Raw genomic sequence first — 23,934 nt, forward strand, 5'->3', positions numbered from 1 at the left:
TGACTGAAAAAATATAAAAAGCAACCCAGCCACTTAGATCTTGAATATCTAAATAAATTACTGAAAATCTTTAGAAACAAAAAAGCTTTTAAAGAAATGTGTGCATCATCTCCTTTGGCTGAAGAAAACAAAACCACAGTGTAGCATAAATCAGCAGTTATTACTCTTGGGTTTTAAAACAGTTAACATTCCAACTTTGTAAAATACACTGAAGAATATTCTTCACACAAAAGAATTCAAACCTGATTTATGCTACAGAAACAGCACTGCTGCCCCCTTCAGAATCACAGAGACTTTGGCACATGAGTTACTACCACCAAATGTGTCTGAGTTAGTTTCCTTTCATGAATTCAGGAATTCCATTTTCTTAGAGTTCAAGCCATTTGTGTTCCCAGACTCATCCTGAACGTCTGGTAAGAAGGAGGTGTCCTCTACTAACCCATTTCTTGAACAGTCCTATAACGGTGTTTTAGATGTTGGCAAAACACTGGCAATGCTTTCTTCTTCTGACACAGCACCTGTGACTGAGCTAGAAGACCCAGAAGTAGCGTGGAGGTCCACTCTACAATTTACGATACAGTCATCTCTCCATCTCTTAATTGCTTCCCTCTGCTCCTCCGGGGTCAGTCTGTCAAGGTGCTTGGCTCTCAAGACCGGAGATGGAAACAGTGTTCCTTGGAGAACTCTTAGTAAATATCTACAAAATAAACACAGTTTTAAATAAACTGTTCAGAAGCACACTCAAAACAGTTTCCAGCAACACTAAAGAAAACCAAACACCATTCAAGCAACCATGAGGCTGCAGCAGCCTCTAAAAGTTTTAGCAGGTGCTGTTTTGGGAACATAAAGTGTAAGGCCAGCAACAGCACCAGAACATGTTTGAAAAGTGGCATTTTTATAGACACATACTGATCTCAGGGGCTTCCACTTTTCTGTCCTGAATGCTGCTCTACAGACATTACTGCAGCACTGTGCACTTGCAACTTCAGGGAATGGCTGGGGTCCCAACTGACACTGAAGTGGAGCTTTCTGCATATTAGTGTCAGGCCCAGGAGTAAAGGCACAAATTCATTCTTCCAATGTAGCACTAATAGCCCTGGGAAGAGTAAATAAAGCATCATTCTGAAATTTTCAATTGTTTTGCAAGAGCCAGAGAATTCACCAGAAGCAAGAATGAACAGGAAGGCGAAAGCCTAAGAAACAAAGCATCACATGCAGTAAGAGAAATATGGAGTACCAATGATGTTCCAGAATTAAACTCTAGGAATATTTCATATTAGAACTGACTTAATTGGCAACTTAGATTGGGCAAAGGTTTTAATAATCATAGATTTTTGCATGGCATTTTCAGTCAACAGGGCATCCAACATCTGTCCCTTTGTAGGAGAACTGATGTTTAAACTCCAGTGAAAGCCGCAATTTCCCTTCCCCAGTCCAGAAGGTGTAGAGCACCCAGTAGTGTCACAGTTCTCACCAAGCAGGGAAGAGATACCCTTACAAAGGAAAAAGATGTATGTGTGAGGGCAGTGGTTCCATACTTTAAATCGTTCAAGTAGAAAAGCTTAAGTTAGTTAGCCACAACAGATATAAATCTCCTAAGGTGCTGGCACAGGGAGAGTACAAATTACTCAATTTCACTGGTAAGTCTGAATACTTTGGATATAATTCACCAAGAAAAACACCATCTTCTTCGAAACTGAAGATCTACCTGTACATTGGAAACAGTCACTAAGCTGAAGACTTTCTCTTATCTAGGCTCTCTACACCCCGGTCCTAAAACAGCTTTTCTTTTTTAACTGTTTGTCGTGTAAGGGAGATCTAGTGTGTGTAAAAGAAAAGGCTCTACAGTCATCACCTGAAGCTAAGCTGACAGTAGGGATAGAGAGGGAAAAGCATATGTTTTCTTGCACCTCATGGTTTTCCCTACTGAACTGAAGTGTGAAGCAAAGCTATCAGTCCTGATCTCTGGTGAGTGTGGCAAAACCCTGGCTGACATGCTTAAGACACAGGTCAGGACATTTTCAAAGGGGACTCAAATATTTGCTGGCTACCTCAGGCACCTACAGCCACGGCTCCACCAGCCTTCCTGCCAGCGGCACTGACAACAGATACAGCCTGTACTGCAGCACTTGATACAGAAAGGGTGCTCAGACTGTGCCTATTGATACAAAATGATGCCAGGTTAGGAGGAAACAGCAGTTATTCCCCCAAGAGTTCTCTCAGTATCTGTCTGTGCAACTCAGTTTCAAATCACATTCCTTCTGTAATTATGAGAGGAACAAAACCAGGCATAACACAGAAGAATGAATAAATCAGCATTGGAGGCACTTTACGAATAGGCTACAGACTTAAGTTCATGCTCAGCCAGTAAAAAGAAGATGGCTGTGAAACAGAGCTACTAAACAGGGTTAGACCAAGAGTTTGATGGAGGTCTCTGTCACTGGTTTTCACACATTCTGTTGTTTGTTGTTGTCTTGCTTGGGTGTCTCCCTGCTCAGTGTGCTGGTGTCTGGGACCTCCACCCGGTGCTCCTCCCTTTCCAGGGTGAATGAGTTACTGAACTTGGGACTTCTTCAGTGAGACAAAACACTTAAACATTAGGCACAATAAAAGCACAACCCAGGACCCCTTGTGAATCTAGTCAGCATCTTTCCACCCCACAAAGAAGCCTGTACATACATTCTTTGTTCTAAATATTCTTACATATATTAATGACATAAATTTCAAACAGAAAATTGTTTCAAAAACACAGACTAAGCACAGTACTTCTATGTATAGTACATGGGCAACTTTGATCACTAATTTAACTGATTTGCATAGAAATTATATACCATATAAATTATACATTTACAGACTGTAGTGACAGGACAAGGGGTAATGGGTTTAAACTTAAATAGGGGAGTTCAGGTTGGATATAAGGAGGAAGTTCTTTACTGTGAGGGTGGTGAGGCACTGGAATGGGCTGGCCAAAGAAGTTGTGAATGCTCCATCCTTGGCAGTGTTCAAGGCCAGGCTGGACAGAGCCTTGGCAACATGGTCTACAGTGAGGCGGCCCTGCCCACGACAGAGGGGTTGGAACTTGGTGATCTTAAGGTCCTTTCCAACCTGAACCATTCTATGACTCTGTAAGTCTGCGGTTAAAGATTACTGGGTTTGTTATCTCCAAACACAACCTGCAATATAATATAAATAATCTAATATAAATCACAACATGATTTATTTACTGAAATCTAATTTCAGAACATGTCACTAAAGAGATATCCTCATATGGCTTGGTCAAGTTGTGAAATTTTCTTTATACTGGGGGTGGAGAGGAAGACCTCTAGCCAGAGGGATTTATAGCATCACTAACTCAAAGAAAACTAATTCTGCTAACAACAGCAATCCTGCATTATAAAACAGAAACGCACCTTGGTAGCAGAGCAACACAAGTAGTCAGGAGGCAAACTAAGTAAAATACTGGGTCTGTCATTTGCTGTTCCATAATCCAATAAGGATTTGATGATGGATTGTGAGTTTTGCAGGTTGCCCCAAAGGCCAGAGTGAAGACAAAGTAAAACAGGATGCTGCCAACTACAACTACTGTATGTATCCAAGTCTGCAATTCAGAAAAGGAAAGAAACCAGATTTAAGCTGTAAATGGAAAGACCTGTAACGTGTTAGTGTGTACACATGCATACATGAACAAGCATACATTCTTCCTCCAAGGATAGCTGCTTAATGTAACAGAGGATAGATCTGTTCACATAATATTCCCAATTTTATTCAAAACATTCCAGGAAGAATGGAGCCTTCTTCCTACAGCGTATTGGTGACCCAGCCATTTAGGGTTTTTTTTATTCTACTACACACATAGCTTTTGATACTTTTGGGAAAGCCATTTTTTGTGCCATTTGCCTTAGATGACCACCTCATCCACTGGCAGCAGAGAAAGCCTTCTCCAGCAAACGGAGGTGATATCTTTACATGACACCATCCTTCTGTATCTTCCTTGAGACACATACAGTTATACATTTGAGTTTTCTGTAATTTTATACCTAAACTGCCATAATTGTTCCTACAGAACCAACACTGTCATCAGTCTGACAGCTCGCCAACATTCAAAAATGTCAAAAAAACCTCATTTAAGTACTGGTTTTCTATTCTAAGTGTGGATACACTCATGCTACCCATACAGTCTCAATAAAGGCATTTTATCACTGCTGCCATGCTCCCAAACAGAACAAAGGAAAGACTGAATCCCAACTTGAAATTTCATCCATTATGAAACAATCCTAAAATACATATATATTAAAAAAGGCAAAGAAAAAATAAACCCCATTACTCTATATCCTAAATATTTATGGACTGTAAATATTATTGTATTTATTTTCTTTAAAACTACATAAGAAAGCCAAGTATTACCCTTTTAAGGGCTGTAAATTTAGCCAAGTTAAAGCATCTGCTTTAGCTTGCACAGACTTTATTAAAAACTGGAATAGCATTTCTCTAGTGTATTGGTTCTCTAGTTCTGGTACCAAAACACACCTTTGACTTGTTTATCCTCACCACAAAGCAGGTCATCAGTTCCAAGCATTCAGTATCAACAGTTCACACTGAGATGCAAGCTTTGGAAACTAATGAAGGCTCAGCAGATCGCTGGCTGGTTTTACTATCTGCAAAACTGACACTTTCAAAACCACTGTATCCTAACAAGGCAGGATCCTTTCACTATTTACAAATAATTCTGAGGCCAAATTTTGTTAACTTTAGTAATATGAGTAATTCTATTGGCTCCAATGGCAGATGCATTAGGAACGCTTGCATGGTCACATATACGAAATGTTTGGTTTAGGTTTTGGCACTTTTATTGTTACTCTGTTTTGTATATAAATCTTTTTCTTCTGTTAGTTTTAATGAAAGCTGTATGCACATTCTCTGTTAGGAATATACTTTTTTGGAAACAAAGTACTCACCACAGATTTGCATTCAATGAGAAGGTGAAACAGTATTATGAAGAGCGCTGCTGTGTTTATGGGGTTTCCGAAAGAAAAAATATCTATGTCTGAGCCATAGTACGTCTGTAAAGGAAGCCAATGGTCAGCATCATACATTCTTTACATATAGTCCTAGTACCTAAAGTGGCAATGATACTTTCAATACCACACTATCATAGAATGGTTTGGGTTGGAAGAGACCTTAAGGATCATCTAGTTCCAACTCCCTTGCCATAGGCAAGGCACCTTCCAGTAGACCAGGTTGCCCAAAGACCAGGTTGTCCAACCTGGCCTTGGACACTTCCAGGGATGGAGTAGCCACAGCTTCTCTGGGCAGCCTGTGCCAGCACCTCACCAACCTCACAATGAAGAATTTTTTCCTAGTATCTAATCTAAATCTCCCCTCTATCAGCAGTTCAGATCAGTTCCAATGATGATCCCGTTAGTGCACATTTATATATTAAGAAGTAAAATTAAAAAAAATTGTTCTCTAATTTGGGGTTTTAGTATATCAAAATGTATAAATGTGTCTCATATCCAAAACTTACAAAATAAGGCACAAGAAAGCAAACAATACTTTGGTAAAAAGCATCCAGCAAGGTTATCCAGAATGTTAAAGGCAAGTAAGCCTGTAAGAAAAACAGATAATGGCAGATAAACAAATTGAACAAATTGCTGCATCCTTAATTAGCATTAATTTGGATCTGAGGGAAGATTACCTTCAGAAGCAATTCCAAATAGTTTCTCAATGAAGAGGCATCTTCTGTGTTACAGTAATAAGAATAAAGATATCACTCCACACAAGCAGCTAACTTCTTACAGCTGTTTCTGCCAGAACAGACCTACCAGAGCCTTCACCTGAGTACTAAGGCAGGGAGGACAGGGTGCAGTGAACTACCCTAGCAACTTACCATCACTGAACACAAAATCACACTTTCTTCTATCTCCACCCCCTTCTTTTTCAGTACATACGCTGGCTGACTTCAGTAGTTTGGGCTGGCTGACTTCCCTGGGCAGACTGGACTCCTCTGAGATAACCTAACTCACAGGAATATGCAAAACCAATTTGCTTTTCTGCTGGAATAACACACTGCTGTTTTGGTGAGCTAAATCAGCTCCTAGAAGATCTCATGGGACAATCAAGCTGGCAAAAAGGAATGTAGTTTAACTACGTGGCTGAAAACAGGGAATGGAAAGAAAAAAAGGGAGGAGAAGGAACAAGCATCCCTCACTTAGTGACAGCAAACTGCTAAGACAGCTCAACCACTTATGAAACCATATAGTTGCATCTGCCCTGACTAAAATACATCCCATTCCTTCAGGTCCTAGATTGAGACACATAGGTGAGCAACCTATTCACCCAGGACTTCGTCTACAATTAGTGGAGAGGGATGTGTTTCTCCAAAAAGCAATCCAGCTCTTTCAAGAACTGAACTGCTCTCTGCAGGTGGTATGGGAAACTTACCTTTGCCTGTCAGCAAAGTGCTTTAAAATACTGAACGTGATTCCAAGTTACTGTCCATTTTTATAGCTTGTATAGATCTGTGCACTTGTGATATCATGGTGCAATACTGTGATACTACATCTTTTAAAGCATTTATTCCTTCTATACTGCATTTGATTTTCTATACTGCATTTAATAAAAGCAATTATTTCACTGTGCTGCCATGCTACTACTTAACAACTCCAACCACAGAACAAGGCAATGATGAACAAAAGAGAAAAACTGATAAAAGGGAAAAAAAGGGGGGAAGAACTTCTGTAATGCAGTAATTGTAATTATGCTACCTCAAAACCTTCAGCTCAGCTCACTGTACACATCCTGAAGACAAAAAAGGGTGAAATCTGAGGCCTTGTAACCTTTACTTAGTCAAAACTCTCTTTTGATTGACAAAGCACGGATATGCCTCAGCCACTCTGCAGGGACTCAGACTTGTACCAAAAGACAACTTTGTTCAGCAAAAGTATCATAAACCAAGCAACATAAAGTACTTAAGGATATCTAAAAAGAAATGTAAAGGTCCACAGACAAACAGAACAAATTGTTTCCTCACTGTTTATCTTTTTCTCCCTTCTAAACCAGACCCAGACTTTTGCCAGATTAGGAAGATGACACTGCATGTCATAGCTCATTTTTTTAGTAGCATTTCTTAGAACAGAATAGAACAGCACAACACAGCACAGCATATTTCATTTGGAAGAGACCTACAACTGCCTGACCACTTCAGGACTGACAAATTTAGAGCATGTTATTAAGGGCACTGTTCAAATGCCTCGAACACTGACAGGCTTGGGACATGGACCACCTCTCTAGAAAGCATGTTTCTGTTTTTGACCACCCTCTCTGTAGAGAAATGCTTCTTAATGTCAAGTCTGTCACTGAAAAGCTATGATCATAAAGAAAATGGTGAGTTTTAGATGACTCATATGCTCAAGTGTTTCCTCTCTCTGGGTTACCATTATCTATTCTGTCTCAGGCTCAGTATGCCACTGTTTTCAATTTTTATAGTAAAAATATGATTTTAATTAAGCATTTGTTGCAGTTTAACTGCAGCTGGCAACTAAGCCCCACACAGCCGCTTCCTCATTCCCCCCCGCAGTGGGATGAGGAGGGAATCAGAAGAATAAAAGTGAGAAAACTCCTGGGTTGAGATAAAGTCAGTTTTAACATGGAAAGCAAAGGCCACATGTGAGTGAGCAAAGCAACTCAAGGAATTCGTTCACCACTTCCCATGGGCAGGCAGGTGTTCAGCCATCTCCAGGAAATCAGGGCTGCATCATGAGTAACAGTTACTTGGGAAGACAAAGACCATTACTTCAAGAGTGTGTGTGTATATGTGTGTCCTTTCCTTCTTCCCCCAGCTTTATACACTGAGCATGATGCTCAGCATATGATATGATATGGGATATCCATGTGGTCAAGTGGGGGTCAGCTGCCTCAGCTATGTCACCCCCACTCCCAACTTCTTGTGCATCTCCAGCTTCAGTAGTGTGGCACTTTTAAACAACAGTGAAAAAAACTGTATCTAGGGCCCTTATCTTGGAAAGTAAGCCCAGATGCTCAGAATAAATGCATTTTGAGGAAGAATGTTGACAGCTGAGACAGTGACTGAATTGAACAAGCTGGTAACAATGTTTACCTAGTACAATGCTTCCTCTGAAGTCCTTAATTTCTCTTATCATCAAATATTTGATAAGGTTAGGTGTATATGGCTGAAAAGAGCCTACAAAAACTTTTGAAATCACAACTTTTGTTTTATGTGCACAAGCCTAGATGTTTTTTTCTAATAAAGTGGTTTAAAACCTCATGTTTGCCTGATGTGAACCATGAAGGGAAGACAGACAGAAATGACTCAAATGCTGACTACTCCAATTTGCTTCAGACCAAGCATTCTTTAACCTACCAAAGATTTTTGGCTCGTCATGTACAGTTGTGGGAGTTGCAGAAGTACCTCTGCAGACACATCTTTGTCCAAGACACCATAAATGATAGGTGGCACCGATGTAAAAAGGAGATTGAAAAGAATCAAGATCCAGTAGTCAGTCATTGATGTGCCTGAAAACCCACAGAAGAACTGGTACCAGAACAGGAGGTTCACATAGGCCTGGAAAGTCAAAGATGGCATGACAAAATGTTACCCATAGACAAGGGTTTAAAAGCCAGGAGGAAAACATGCAGATCTTTTCCACAGTAACCTGTGGAAAAATAATTATAAATGCTGTGGAGTTCATGCCAATCCTACACTTCAAGATTATATTTGACTAGCACACATTTCAAACTTGTCACAGCTTTACATTTCACACTTGGCCATGACTTGTTTAAATAGTCACGCTACCACTACACTGGTAACACCTATTACCCTCTGTTTAATCAGATAACTTGAGTAAGAAATTCAATCCAAGGAATAAGGGTCTCTGGTCTCTGCAGATATAAATTGGAAAATGAATTGTTTGGTGTTTTTTGAAACTGTTCACAGTAAAAAAAATGAAAAAGGATATAAAGCCCCACTAAACCTTCAGTGGTCTCAAGTATGCAAAATGTGACTGCCCTGGGATGCGACTGCTACGTACCACATTCTTGTAGAAGAAGTAAAGCACCATGTTGGTAAGTCTGGTATAACACCAATGACCATGGACAAGCAGCAGCTTCTTGAGGTGTCTGAACTGACAGACTGCAAAGTCACTTGCCATCACAGCCTGCAACGCACATGAAGGAAAGGATATGTCATTTCCAGGGTGTTAAAGATAAGCTTCAGATACTGCCAAATGAGCAACTTAGCAGCTGATGGAAAGTTATATTTTATGGGTTTGTGTTGTTTTTTTTACACATAGTGCTTATAGTCTTACCCTCACTCAGATCTGAGCCCCTCCATACAACATTTTGCACTAATACAAACTGCTCAGTCCAACAACATAGGCAGGAATGTGGCTGTCTTTATTATTACTACACAACTACAGAGAAATCACTGAAGCTTAGGCTGCTTGTTTCCTGGCAGGACACAAGTAATAGGGAGTCCGGTGATACTCAGCAAGCTCTGTTTGGAATCTGAATCCCTGAAGCATTCAGCTTCTGAGGACTGCTGGAAGAGTGCTAAAGCTTGGGTGTGAGCTCAGGCTGTGAAATCTTGCTCATGTTCAGTAACGGGCTGTGGAGCCACTGGGCCTCCAGGGTAAACTCTGAAACAATTTAAAATGGAATCTTATGTCATTTGCAGTTATCTTTGTATATACTACCTGCATGCCTTCTTGGCCCAATATTCCCACACCAGTGTCAGCCACCTGGATCATACTGACATCGTTGGCACCATCACCTACAGAGAAAAGAAGAAAAAACTATAAACTCTCTTACTTGGAATGCAACCTGAAGGCAGCTTTGCTGGCTAATGCATCACCATGGGGGTGGCAGGAAAAGACAAATATACAAGACCAGAGAGTTCAGAGAAAAGCATTTTTATGGCCAAAAGTGCAGCCTAGGGAAAACCCTACAGAAAGCAGGATAAGTAAGTGGAAGACTTGACTGAAATGAGCTATATTTTCCAAATGGATATTAGCTGTTCATTTTGTTAGAATGCAATTGGTATGCTGGAACAGAAAATACAGGTGTTTAAAATCTCAGCCAATCATTTTCCCTCTCCCTTCCTGTTCAGGGGGGTTGTGATGAAGAATGACAAGAAAAACCCCCTTATTTGCTCTTTTGCACGTGTTACATAACACGGTGCAGGATTGCTGCTGTTCTTGTTGCTTTAGGTTATCATGAGAATGTTTATGGATGAAATTTGCTACTTCAGAATACTAACATAATCTTACACCAGAGACAACTACGATTCAAAGGATTATCCTCTGTAAATTTTGTGACAGACATTAACAAAAAAAAAAAAAAAAAAGGAGGGAAGAAACTGGTTTCTACTTTTCAGAGAAAAGAAGATAACCAATAACCACAGGACTCACCTACAGCTAATGTCATTGCCTTTTGTTTACTTCGCACTAGTCTGACCAGGACACTCTTCTGCAGTGGTGTGGCTCTGCAGCAGACTACAGCCCGACATTTTTCTGTGAGTTCCAAGAAAATATTCTGTAGGCTGTCATGAAGGACATGCTCCAAAGTCCTTCCATCAATAACAAGGCCTGCACTGAACCCTGGAGATTGGGTGGAGAGAGTTGCAGAGACATTCCCAAGTTTCTGACCGGGTTGTTTTTTATAAGTATTCTTCTGGATGCCTTCTAAAATTTTGCTCATCATCAAGGCACAGGCATCCTAATTAAAGACAAGAGTAAGGCAACTTATTAAAATACTGTTTGGATTCTGGCTCCCTTTCCAATTTATGAAATACATATGGACAAAAAGTCAGATGCTGCCCTTGTGTAGCATTTCACTTGAATACAGAAAGGCTCAGACATGAGTTGAAGAACTCTTTAAATCACAAAGGATGCAGTCTGTTGTTAATAAAATGGCCTGTGATTTAACTTTGCTAAGTAGGTTGCATTGGGTATTGTACTAGAAGGGAAAAAAATGAAACAAATCAGAAAACGTTCGTAAGACTAGCAGAAAAAAAGAAAAATATTAAGGATTCTGCAAAATAAATACAGCTTTGATAGAAGACTTTTGCTCTCTAAACTTCTTTTGTCTGGTATGCAAAGTCAAAAGTGCATTTCAAATCAGATTACAGGTGAGCTGCAATGAATTACTGAAGAACTGGCCTTGTGGAATTTTTTACTTCATCAGAATCAATATAAGAGAGCCAAAAGATTCTTGGTATCAATATACGTAATGCGCATGCTGTATGCTATAGAAGAAAATACATGTTCTTAAATCTTATTATTTTCCTTTGAAATGTAAGAGTATCAAATACTGCCTATTTTTTCATTTCAAAGCTTAGAGGGAGGATGAGCACTTCTGCAAAAGGGACTCAGTTCTTCCTGTCAAGTAAGACATTCATTCCCCTGTAGGAAAAAAGGAAGAAAAAAGTGTTAGCAAAAATCAAACCCCAAGCTTTCCTCGAACACAACTGGACTAAAAATCCTTTCTTTTTCACTTTATTTTCCCCACAGTTATGGCCTGCCACACTACCTTTTATGGCAGATACAAACTGAATTTCTAAAGTAACATATAAGCAGAGAAAAAAAGAAATACAAAAGGTCTTGGAAGAATCTGCCAGTCCTTTAGAGAAGTCTCAGATTTCATGTCTCTGCTCTGAGATGGTACATTTCATTCCTTGGATTACCAGTTACAGTCAGTAATTTCTCTCTTAAGAACCCTCAAATTGATAAAAATCAAGATTTGAAAAACTGCTGGTTATAAGCATCCACATGAGGACACAACAATCAAACAGGATTAATCTTGCCTCTCAAAACAGCAGCAGTTTTAACCACTCTATCAATGACTGAATTACTGGGTGGTGGGAAGGAGGCAGCTTTTTCTCTGATAAAATTGTTGGCAGATTAGGTTTCTTAAACGATTTGCAATGTAGTTTCATGGGACAATTCTTTGTACTTTCATGCAAGACAAGCAGGGCTGAGGGAATATTTTACACAAAGCAATATGAAACTTAATACAATAGAATTTATATGACCATAATTCTTACACTGCTAATATGCTGTAAGACAGAGTCACCTGAAATCCCTAGTTACAAAGAACAGTAGAATCATTTAGGTTGGAAGAAAACCTTTAAGATCATGGAGTCCAACTATTAAGCCGGCACTGCCAAGTCCACCACTAAACCATATCCGTAAGCACCGTATCTACATGTTTTTTAAGGACCTGCAGGGATGGTGCCTCAGCCACATCCCTGGGCAGCCTGTTCCAATGCTTGACCAATCTTCCAGTGAAGCAACTTTTCCTAATATCCAAACTAAACCTCCCTTGATGCAACTTGAGGTCATGTCAACTCACTAACCCACCCACAAAAACAAATGAACCAGTTTATTAAATTAAAATAGTTAAGCATAATTTAGGGACTGTATACAAAGAAACCAATTATACATATGTATAAAGGATGTAATATTTTACCCGCAAGGCAGCAAACTTCCAGTATTTTCATCTTCCAAGAAATCATGCTGTCTTCAGTTGGCTGGGAAATTATTTTTCTGTATTGCCCTGTGATACAGCCTGGCTGAATTTTTCAGTGGAGAAAAAAACCAACCAACACATAACATGAAGAAAAGTGTCATTTTCTACTAACCTTATTCTGTGATTTGAGAGTGAAGATTTTGTCATCTGGTTCCAGCAGTTTACAAGCATAAGCAATGTTGACAGCTGTCTCTCTCTTGTCACCTGTCAGCATCCATATTTTTATTCCTGCTTTCCGTAAGGCTTGTATCGTGTCCGGAACACCCTCCTGCAGGCGATCTTCAATGCCAGTGGCACCTTAGTTTAGACAAAGATTAGTGCTACTATATTTTCAAAACCAAAGTACTGCAAGAGTGACAGGACAAGAGATGGTCCTCTGAATGTATTCACATCCCAAAAGAGACACCCTACTGGGATATGCTTGGGAATGTCTCTCTTTCACATCTTTCTGTCCCAGAGCTCATCACATGTGAGGCTGTTGACACACACACTGGCTACAGCCTTGGGGACTTCCAACTCTTCAGAAGACTCTTTTACGCCAACTTTTCTTGTTCTCACAATTATTACATTCCCCAGTGGCTGTGAGACACAGACTCCCACGATTCTCATGACAAATATACTCCATTATTCTCAGTTCCTCCCACCCCAGACCACCCCAAACCTTCTTTCATGTATCACCTCAATCCTTCCTATCTCAAGGCCCACCTCTCTTCCTTATCCTCAGCTCTGCTCCCCAATCTGAATTCTGTGTACCTCTTGTCCCAAGACCTCACCTCTTCCACACCAAAATCCCCTCTTCTTATGTCATGTTTTTGCACACTGCTGCAAAGACCTTACATTCATCATCAGGTTTCCCTGCTCACTGCTGCAGTACCTGCTGTCACAGGTCCTTCCAATTCATAGTACTAAGCTCTGTGCTTGCTTTTGCCTGCACTGCCAACCTTGGACATGTTCTTCCACAGGGAGGAAACACCTGCTCTAATACACAACCATTAGAGGTTAAAGAAAGACTTCCAACAAAAAAAAAAAAAAATACACTTTAAGAAAGATGTCCTTTTTTCTGCTGTGCACAGCAGGCAGAACTGCGATCCTGAAACCAGCTTAACAAAATCTTCTGTTCTGGTAAAAATGGGTAATACAACATGAGCACAAACCAGAATCAACTCTGAAAAGCTGCAGTGCCAGTGATTTACTATTGTTCAGGACCTTTTCATAGCTTTTTCACAACACAAATGGTACTAAATCATAACCAGAAGACATGCTTTGTCTTGTGGGATTCTCAGGCTAAGAGAGTTTCTCAGAAAGAAACTTTAGACAGTTGCAGCTAGGTTCATTCTAGAAGACAAACAATAAAAAAATTCAAAGCAAAATTTTCCCTCCTGGCATATTTCTAGTGCAGGCCTGTAGCCAGCAATTTGAATACAAAGCACTGCCATATGAGGATGGGTAAGAGCCAAAAGGTCAACCAAATATCTGATGCTATAGCAATTTCTTCTTTAAGTAGCTGTCAACACTGCACAGAACTCATGGCCTCAGGTCACTGGGAAGACAAAAACCACCAGGTCCTTGCTCTGCACTCTGCTTGCATTTTGATGCAAGTAAACAAAAGTGACAGAAAAGAAGCTGGGATCTATTTGATGCAAACTGCTTCGAGAGGCACTGTCAGGCACTGGGGGAAGAAAGCAAGCTGTTATTTCAACTTGGGCAGTCTATACGCTTAACTCTTCCTTTTCATACTAAGACATTTATGGCATCTGCACTGAGCAGATGTAGCACAGAATGGAGTAACACCTTTCCACACAATAGAATCTGTCTCTCTTCAGCTTCTAGCATGAGCTGCCTTTACCATCCCAGTGAGTCAGTCAGATCTTTCCATTTTGTTTTCCAAATGTTATTTGCTGGGCAGTCCTGTGGAGCTATTACCCCATACTGCCTGCAGTTTACCTTTTACACATCTAAACTGAATGTTTTTCATTTTGTCTTGGCCTCTGCATTTCCGCACAGCTGAATGACCACCAGAGGAACAGTTCCTGAAGAAGCATTCCTGACTTCTTATCTCCACGTTATTACAGGAGGACACCAGCACAAGCACTAAGCCAGAAATGCAAAAGTGATGGAAAACATGCCCAGAAGTGGGATCCCTGCGTATGTTTGCCCAGGCAGGCCTTTGGTTTGTTACTATCATTTCTCACGCTTATTATGATGACACTTAAAAAAATCTGATAAGCACAAAAAAAGAAACCAAATAAAAAAAATTAATAAAACTTCACCCTTTACAAACAACAGAACGCTTGCTGGTTTCAGTGTGTTTTACAACTAGTACAAAGTTACCAGGAAGACTCATGGAAATTCAGGAATGACAATAAATTCTAGGCCCGTAGAAAGCTAATTGAGGTTAGCAAGTAAATTCCAGTTATGAATACCATAAGCAGTCTCCTGGGAGTTACAGCATTCTCTGCTTACCCAGTAAAGTTAGTTTGGTCTCAAGCCTGATGGCAGATTCAAGCAGCAGCTCCTCCCTATTGTCAATACTGGTTTCTGCTAAAAAATGGTGATTTAACCACTCTGCATATTCTGCATCACTCATCACCTGCAGAGGGAGAGAAAACATCCAGCATGTAACCTATACTGTGCTTTCAAAGGCACCTTGGTGTCCTCACATGTTACTTTGCTGTCTTAAATGCACCAATACGTTCATGGATTTAGTATGATGTCCATAGCATAAGATTACCTTGCCAGGCTTTACAAAGCAGGTTACGCACTGGCACCCTGCGGGTTCCTGGAGCTGCCTGACAGATTTCCATTTAGACGGAAAGTAGGGGCAGGCCAAGAAGCATAGTATACTCCTCCCTACCGCTCTCTAACTGGACCTTTCACACAGCCACAGAATCACTGTATAGCTATGTACAACTTGATGACTCTACAGCTATACAGCAAGTACTTTCACTTCCCATAAGGCTTTGTAAAGAGGTTTCTTACCTGTTTCAATCCCTATCAAATTTTACCTCTGAGCAGCTCTGAATTTAAAATGGAACCTCAAAACATGACCTAAGTTTTGCATCCTGATCTTATAACACCGCAAACTGTTTGTGAAACCAAATAAACTAGGTCTGACTTAATTTGTTTTCTGTGTCTGGAATTCCAACCAGGGCAAGTTTCACTCAGGACTCTGGGATTAAACGCAGAGTATTTGACAACCCCTGTCTTAGAATTAAGATATTAAGCTGCGTGGCATCCTAAGCTGACAACAGCTATGACAAGCTAACAGAAGTCAGGAATTGATTTGGGTCAACTTACAAATTCCTCCTATATAGAGCATAAGGATAAACAAAGTGTAGCAATGGAAGCATCTGCGTAGAAACAGTGTCTGCTCCACTGGACCACTCAAATTGGTCACAGACACTCCTAAAAACACGTATTAAAAAAATTACCTTCTTAGCAATACACAGAGTGCGTAGTCCTCTTCTGGCATAGTCATCCAAATGCTTCTGAGTTCTCTCTTTAATCCTCTTTTGTTCCATTTCTGAATTATTAGCATCTATTATCACACAAAAAGCAGAGAAAGCTACTTAAGTATGTATTCTTAGGCTAAATTAAGCAGAAAATGTTGAAGGTCTACATAAGTTTTTAAAATACCAAAATATTACCAGACTTTATTTTATCTGTGAAAGTACCTTCATGTTTGCACAATGTACTGTGGCTGTATCTATAGAGAGCAGCTGGCATCAGCAGTGATGGAGAACTTATCTGGTAAGTTCTGATGCATCTTTGGATAGTACATGTCAAAACATTTTTCTAAAGTAAGATCATTTTCTAAAATGAATGGGGTCACAGACAGCCAAAGAGCTTTACTGTCACTGGTCTAGTGGGAGGGAGCTAAAAGGGCAGCCATAGAAAAGCTTTTTTTAAAAATACCTGTTAAGGAGTGGGCTATTCAGACAGGCATTCAACTCGCCTGACTTCAGACATGTAGAAGTTAGGTTCCAAGTTTACCTTGAGAATCTAAGTAAGGAAAGGCACCTCAAGACATAAAATTACCCCCCTAGTAAGATGACGGATTTTGAAGGCACCGTTTCTGCCCCCTGGCCTACAGCAGCTTTTTGTCTAGACTTTAGAAGGCTAATGTTGGCTGAGTTAAAATCCACCCTTGGAACTGGAAATACCCCTCTTCCTTACTGAGATCAGCCAGCCACGGAACATACAAAGCAAACTCCCTTTCACAAAAAGCAAGCCTTTAAAAATTGATTCCTTTATACTAATTTCCAAACCATAAAAAGATCCCCAAACACCTGGAACATCTTATGAACTTAAGTATATTTTGGTACTTACTTCTAACATACACAAATAATGTTTTCTTTTTACTGCCTTCAGTTAAAAATCAACGACTGTTCACTAATGTATGAGCAAATCAGTTAGTGCGTAAACATAATGCATCCCTCCAGTAGCCCATTCAAAAAATGTTCACTCCCTAAAAACAGGGCCCATGAGGAGGCACCACATACTTTGCAGGTATTATTATTATTACACCTAGAAACACAGAAATAGTAATCAAAGGAAAAAAAAACCTCAAAAAGCACTGACTGATGACATCTGCTACTGATACCTCTCTCAAACAGCTCAGAAACACTACCACTGGCAAAGACTAGAAAGTATTTCACTCTAATAAACACCTCTTGCTGCACAGCAGATGCCACCTATTCAAGCAGGTGGCCTTACTTTGTAACTGGAAATACTTCAGACCCCCTCGAAAGGGTCTGCTTAGACATGACTAAATTATTTGAATAACAGCTGCTTCTCTCTTCTTAGTTTCCACACCAGCACACAGCACGAACATATCTAGGTGACAAGCAATAAGACCTTTCTGGGTTCCCTATAAGGAACTATTTACAGAAAATAGCTCTGCTTGATAATTTGTCTCTTCTCATGAACCTGGCCATCTGTTCAACTGTCCTGAAGAACAATAAAGGTGAGAAAATTATTAAAAGTTCTGTACATACCTTCAGATGCAGTTCTCAATAAATCCATCATGACTGAGTCTGCACCTTTTGTATACACCACCACCTTGTTGGAGACTGGATGCCGAACCACCACTGACATCCTTTTCCGCACCGAATCAAAAGGCAGGATATGCAAAAGCTGAAAAGTTAAAGATCCCAAACCTGCAAAGTCCACAGTTACTTGATCTGGAGTCCTAGACTGTAAAATACACCTATAAGCCCTAGCAGCATGAACTAAGGCAGCTTCATCTGGACTTTCAGCTTCATAACAAAGTGTAGGTAAGGGAGACAATTCAATAGATGATGTAGCACTGTTGTGTTCACAGCCAGCAGCTACATTCACCATATCGAATTCTTGAGGCACTTGCAAATTTTCTGGGCTATCCATATTATGAAGCTCAGCAGCCCTTTGAGCAGCTTCATCCAAAGCAGGTGAAGCCATTTTCATTCTGAAAACAGACAGCTTGCTCACAAAACTACTGGGGCTTTCAGATGATGAGTCCTTCATGCTTGGAAGCGGGGAAGAACTTAGCCTCCGGACTGACAACCTCTGGAACATCTGCCGGATTTCCTCAAGTGATTTAATAGGCATCCTACCCAGAGAAGACAGTCTCATCTGGAACAAACAGTTAGAGAAAGGACTTATGTTAAATTCTATGTTATTTTACTAAATTGAAGAAGAATAGCTTATAAACTATGTACGTTTCTTAATGAATGTAGTATTTTAAGATTTACCATGAGTTTGATTGTTTGTATTGAAGATGGCCAGCTCAATTAAACATATAATCATGTGAGTACACTAAACAGTTCTGGAAGAGCTTCATTATTCCAACCAAAAGAATTATAAAATACTTCAGATCTGAAAACTGTATGCATTCAAAGTTTGATTCATGACTCCTCTTTAGAACTATTTCAGTAATGAAAGCATTAGTATAACATAACTTTTAAAACTTGTGGCAAATGGAAATAAACACTTTAATTCTTGCTCTGAATTAGCAAGATATTTGTGAAGAATAAAGCAATTCCATATCGCCCACAGTAACTAGCTAAAAAAAATACCTCATATCAATACTTCTTTAATATCTGAATTTAAAACAACAGACAGTTCCTTTCTCATCAATGTTACAAAACCATTGGTTTACTGTTTCTCAGAACAGTCAGGCAGTTAACAGCTCAGAAACAAGGAACAAGGCATGCAAGCTTGCTATTAAAATCTCATTACTGGGTAAGAGTTAAGACTGAATTATCATCAGGAAGCATGTTCTCCTTTGCCAGTGAAAAGCATAAAGCAAGGACAGACTCTGGCTTCAGTTCTACCACAACTGCACACAATTTGTAACATGTCTGCATCCAGCATCATGGAAATAGAGACTAGGAACATCCTTTCATTCCCTCTTCCTAAGGAAATACTGAAAACTTCCGCTGCCTTAATCTCTTTAATGTCATTTCGCAAGAACTCAGAAACTTCATGCCACATTGCCCCTCCCAACCTACCTACTAGTACCTGGAGATCATCTCCCCTGCTAGCAAGTCATCCAGAATTATGATTCTCAAAAAAACAAGAACCTTGCCTGTATTTTTTCTGTATCATCTTTAAGGAATGACTGATTAGTAACTATGAAACACAGCTGCCCATTCCACACATGGACCTGTAGGCTGCCTGTTACGCTGCCTGTTTCTGGGAATGTCCAGAAGCACACTAAAATACCAATCTCCCTTATACATAGTGGTATTTTATACTCCACAGGATACCTTTTGGGAACATCTCCAGCCATGGTTGTATGTTCACTGCCTAGATGGACACCAAAATCAAAGTCAATGAATGGAAATAACCAGGGGATGGGGGGAAGAAAATCAAAGCTAAACTTGGGAATTATCCTGCAGCAACAAAATCAAAATTGCTAAAAGATGGGCTTATGAAAATCCCATTCTGAAAAAAAAAAAAAAATTGAAAAAGATATTCATGCCTTTAAAAAACTGTTAGGTTGTGTGCTCTGAAAACAAAAGGTCTCAGAATACTTAAACACACCCCAGACCATTAAACCAGGACAGTCTAGCAAATGCAATCTACACTCAAAATGAGACCACTTTATGCCATACTGCAAAGCATTTTTATTTCAGATTATTACATATATGAAACTTGACCTTCCATACTTTTGCTGAAACCCTATTTGAATAGTCAGGGAACAGGTAAGACCATTCTCAATTTCAATATTCTGGGACTCTTCTGATTATTCTCATCTTTCAGCCAATAATAACCTATTTGTAAAGGTAACCTGAGTGTTAGGGTACTCTAAAAGGAATCTGTGCACATCTCTAGCAAAACGTAACTAGAACACAGAAAAAAAACACAACTTCAATTTAATCTCAAAAATTGTCTTGTAAAAGTTATGAACTGTCTATACGCAGAAGCAAAAATACTGAAGCCAAGTTTTTCTGCTTCTGAAAAATGCTACCAGCATTATATTAACTGATAGCACTTTGTGGGTTTACAGTAATCCCATCTTTCTAAGAGGACAAACCAGTAGAAGAGAAAAGGGTCATTTTTTAAATGTCAGATAATTGTTTTTTCCTCTTGTAATCAACCCAAAAGGAGCTAATTTCTTTATGAATATAGCCAAATAGCCAAAAATAAGACCTTGTTACCTTCTGATGTGGCTGACTGGGGACTGAAACTACCACAGTATTACAGATTGCCAGAGCAAGAAAGAAGTCAGTGATGTACATTGTCTCCAGAGATAACTTGCTGCTAGCTTCTGACTGATCACAGGAATGAGAAGAAATTTGACTGAACTTCTTCAACAATTGTGTGTCTGGTATAACATCTGTTTCCTATTGATGAAATGAACAAAACTGTCCGTTAGGTTATAAATTTAATCTTAGTCTCTAGAGGTTAAATCAGTTACAGGTGAAATAGAGTAACACTGTGGTGTCTTCACTGCCTTCTGTTAGCCCACTGAAAATTGTAAACTTCATGCCCAAACAGGTAAACAGTAAAGCCATAGTTCACAGATACTTCAACTGAGATTAAGTATGATGAATGCTAATTAGACATCTTCAGGTAGAGAAGCTGAGTTTTTACCTCTACAACTTCCAATAAATATTGTTCATCCAGGTGTTTCCCATTAAAACCAGAAAATGTCAGAAATCTCTTAAACTAAAAACTTTTTTAAGGTTAAGGTGGTCATTTTAGCTGGAGTGATCATGCACTCACAGCAGCAAGAACTAAAGCATACACCTTCATGACCCAAATAGGATACTGCCAAGCAATCATGGGAGGCTCTGGTTTTGATCAAGAGGGAAAGGATTTCTTAAATGGTAAAAAGGTATTCCTTCATGAGTTACTTCAGAAATTCAGCATTAAAACCTACAGGTTTTACTTACAATGGGACTACTGAAAGCAACGTGTCCTGAAGGGGGAGCATCACCTGCTCCATCTTCCTTTCCTAATGCAGAATGACTACCAGACAACAGGTTCAAAGACTTTCTGTTTAAAGGTTCATTCACAGCTCTGCAGTCATGCCCCTGCCATTTTGACATATGCATCGAAGAGCCACACTGATGATCAGCTGAATCTTCATCCTCTAAATCCATCTCTTGGTAGGATTCCAGCCTTTTTGCTATGGAAACAAAATTATTGCTCCATGAGCAAGAAGAAACTTGTCTAAAACACTGCTTGGAGGTTCAGGAAACGAATTTTTAAAGAGTTTAGTATACAGTAATTTATGAAAAACAAAATCCTAATAAACCACCAGGCTGACTTTCTGTTTGAGACACTGCATTTCAAGAGCCATCCTTCTGGATTCTAGAGTGAACCCAGAAGATGGAGCAAGAATGATCAAGGTTCTAGACAACACGATCTGCATGGAAACAGTAAAATAAGCTGGAGTTACATAGCCTCCAGAAGGGCACGTTGATGGGAGCCAAATAATAGCCTTCAAGCACATGAAAGGCAATTGCAAGAGAAATTTTTTTTATACAGGCTGTGGATAATAAGGGCCCTAGATTGTGACAGACTCAGGCCAGGTATTAGCGAAACTCTGTCAGAGAAGATGTGACATATTAGAACAGAATGCCTGAAAAAGCACTGAACAGGACTTCACCGGAGGCTCTGAAGGAACAAACAAGAAATTCGTAAAGAATGATAGCAACAACTCTGCCTTGGCCCAGAGAAATGGGACCAGATTACCTACTGGTAAGTTTTCCAATTTATTTGATGATTGATCAGGATTGTATGCCAGTGGTTTGGTATGTACAGCTGCTAGAAGGAACTCACTGAAACAATTGTTTCTGTATTGGACACCCCCTCACGCACACATACATTTCCTGAGTATTTAATTGAAAAGAAGGTTTAAATAATAAAACTTCATATTGGTATGTCTAACACTTTTGCACCAAAGATATAAATGTAGTTCTGTGCCTCACAAATCTAGCTAGGAAGATCAGTGGTATAAAGAGCTTCTGTACCAAATGGAAACATTGCCTACGCTATCATGCGCTTGCTAACAACATACTGAAGTGTTTGCACTGGAGTTCTGGGACAGTGCTGGACCACATAAAAGAGGTTGCAATCTCAATCCAGACAGCACTGGATCACTATACACTCTTTCAAGTTTTCAAGTTTTCAAGTTTTTTCAAGCTTTCAAGTTTTTACCTGTCACTGTGAAAATAGGATGCAATCAACATAAACTAGCAGTTCAATGTCTGCATCCACAGACAGCATGGAAAAACTGTTCTGAGAGGTGTGCATTGCCTATATATTTCATTAAAGTGTGATTATAAACAATGGCATCTTAGGAAAAAAACAGTATTAACATACAGACATCTGCAACAACACTAATTCCCTATTTTTTTCTTATTTAAAGTGGCAGCTACTTTACATGAAAGAAGTGAACAGCGGGATATTATTCTCTTTTACATGAACAGGAAACCTATTAACAGTTGTGTCTCCAGCTCTGGTGCTCAAAATGAGATGGAAATAGGTTTATTATATCGCTCATGAGTCCTCTGTCTCCCAGTCAAAGCCCAGAAACTCAGCTATGTTCAGGAAATGAGCTATTAGGTTTTCTAGCCTGTTAAGTTCTCTTTATTTCCTGCTTTATTCTGTTTCTGGAACATAAATGAAAGCCTCATGTCCCTCATCCTGCTTGTTCTGGGTTTGGCTTAAACCACGACACTGCTATTCTGATGAGTCCAAGAAAGCTGGGAGACCAGAGCTTCCTTGGCAGGCCATGTCCTTCAGGGGACATGTCAACATGAATTTAATAACATATTTCTTTTATTAAAAAGATAGGTGGGAATGTAACAAACTGGCTCTCGACAACTACCAAATACAATATTCCACATGTGCTATTGATATCTTTTACCAAAGCAGCAACAGTAACTTAGTACATGTTTGTAGAGGCAGGTTTGGACAACACATGCCCATTCTGCTTTCCTTCCAGGCTGTTGAGAAGCCTGTGTGCTCCCTGTGAAGTAACATTTGTGGACCTCTTAATAACAGCACACTGCTCTGCTGCCATGGTCCAAGAGGTACATGTTACATTACACAGAACTGCCTCGGGGCACCTATTTGGAGGATTATGCTGAATCACAGTCGTTGTGTACTTCCCTGCTGCGCACTGCTTTACCTTGGGCAATACAGATATCAATACAGAAATATATATAAAGATTAAGTGGCTTGTATGCAAAAGACTGTACTGTCTTACAGTGCAAATCTTACCACATGTAGCAGGAGCCTCGCAAATAGAAGCTTTATGCAACTGAACAAATGTTAAACAGAACTGAAACACAGGACCTCCAACATTTTTCAAACTGATTTTCAGGGCTCACGTAATTTCTGTGTTGTTAGAAAGAAGTACATGCTTACCCTCCAGGTAAAAGACAGGGCTCTGAAAATATATTCTACTTTTTATTTAAGTTGTTCATTCACCAAGTTCAAAACTCGAAAATACTTCTTCTCACTTTGCTGTTGTCATCCTTCCCAGTGCAATTATGCAAAACCAAAGAAGTACCTGGACATGCCCACCTTAAGACTTTCAAAGTATGTGCAGAAATTACTGCAAAATGGTCTGGAACCATCTGCTCCTGCGACACAACAGAAGGCCTGAACTGATTCATGCTGTGGCCAGCAGGGTGTGCCTTTTGCTCGCAGTTGTGAGGAACTCTACCTAGCAGCAAAACCACCAAAACCCCAAGGGGGAGCTTAATACACAGCTGTGCTGCGTGTGGGTGCCAGTCAGCACCTCACCTTTGATCTCCTATGGCATACTTACATTGCCCACCAGCAAAACAGTAAATGTCCGTAGCCACAATATTTATATACAGTAAAAGAAATAAAAACTTTGTGGTTCTATCTAATTAATAAAATAGATAATGCAATCAAAGACTTCAT

The 23,934-nt window shown here is 39.7% G+C and overlaps 1 protein-coding gene across 3 annotated transcripts in view; it reads right to left on the minus strand.

The window, feature by feature from the left end:
• Positions 1-23,934, minus strand: part of ATP10D (ATPase phospholipid transporting 10D (putative)) — a 125,778-nt gene continuing 101,844 nt past the window's right edge. For 2 of the 3 annotated variants that reach the window (XM_061353086.1, XM_061353078.1), the window contains exons 10-23: positions 20,925-21,160; positions 20,187-20,372; positions 17,541-18,156; positions 15,975-16,081; positions 15,007-15,133; positions 12,656-12,840; positions 10,425-10,731; positions 9,711-9,787; positions 9,048-9,179; positions 8,381-8,581; positions 5,525-5,605; positions 4,956-5,060; positions 3,411-3,598; positions 1-697 (exon numbers count right to left, since the gene is read on the minus strand). In XM_061353086.1, coding sequence (XP_061209070.1) covers positions 457-697; positions 3,411-3,598; positions 4,956-5,060; positions 5,525-5,605; positions 8,381-8,581; positions 9,048-9,179; positions 9,711-9,787; positions 10,425-10,731; positions 12,656-12,840; positions 15,007-15,133; positions 15,975-16,081; positions 17,541-18,156; positions 20,187-20,372; positions 20,925-21,160 — 2,789 coding nt within the window. In that variant the 3' untranslated portion in view covers positions 1-456. The remainder of the gene's footprint in view (positions 698-3,410; positions 3,599-4,955; positions 5,061-5,524; positions 5,606-8,380; positions 8,582-9,047; positions 9,180-9,710; positions 9,788-10,424; positions 10,732-12,655; positions 12,841-15,006; positions 15,134-15,974; positions 16,082-17,540; positions 18,157-20,186; positions 20,373-20,924; positions 21,161-23,934) is intronic. The other variant, XM_061353095.1, reaches the window with a different exon arrangement.

This window comes from Neopsephotus bourkii, unplaced genomic scaffold, assembly GCF_033783945.1.
Source record: "Neopsephotus bourkii isolate Nb327-2 ecotype Australia unplaced genomic scaffold, CSIRO-AGI_Nbou_v1 NB_54, whole genome shotgun sequence".
Classification (NCBI taxonomy): domain Eukaryota; kingdom Metazoa; phylum Chordata; class Aves; order Psittaciformes; family Psittacidae; genus Neopsephotus; species Neopsephotus bourkii.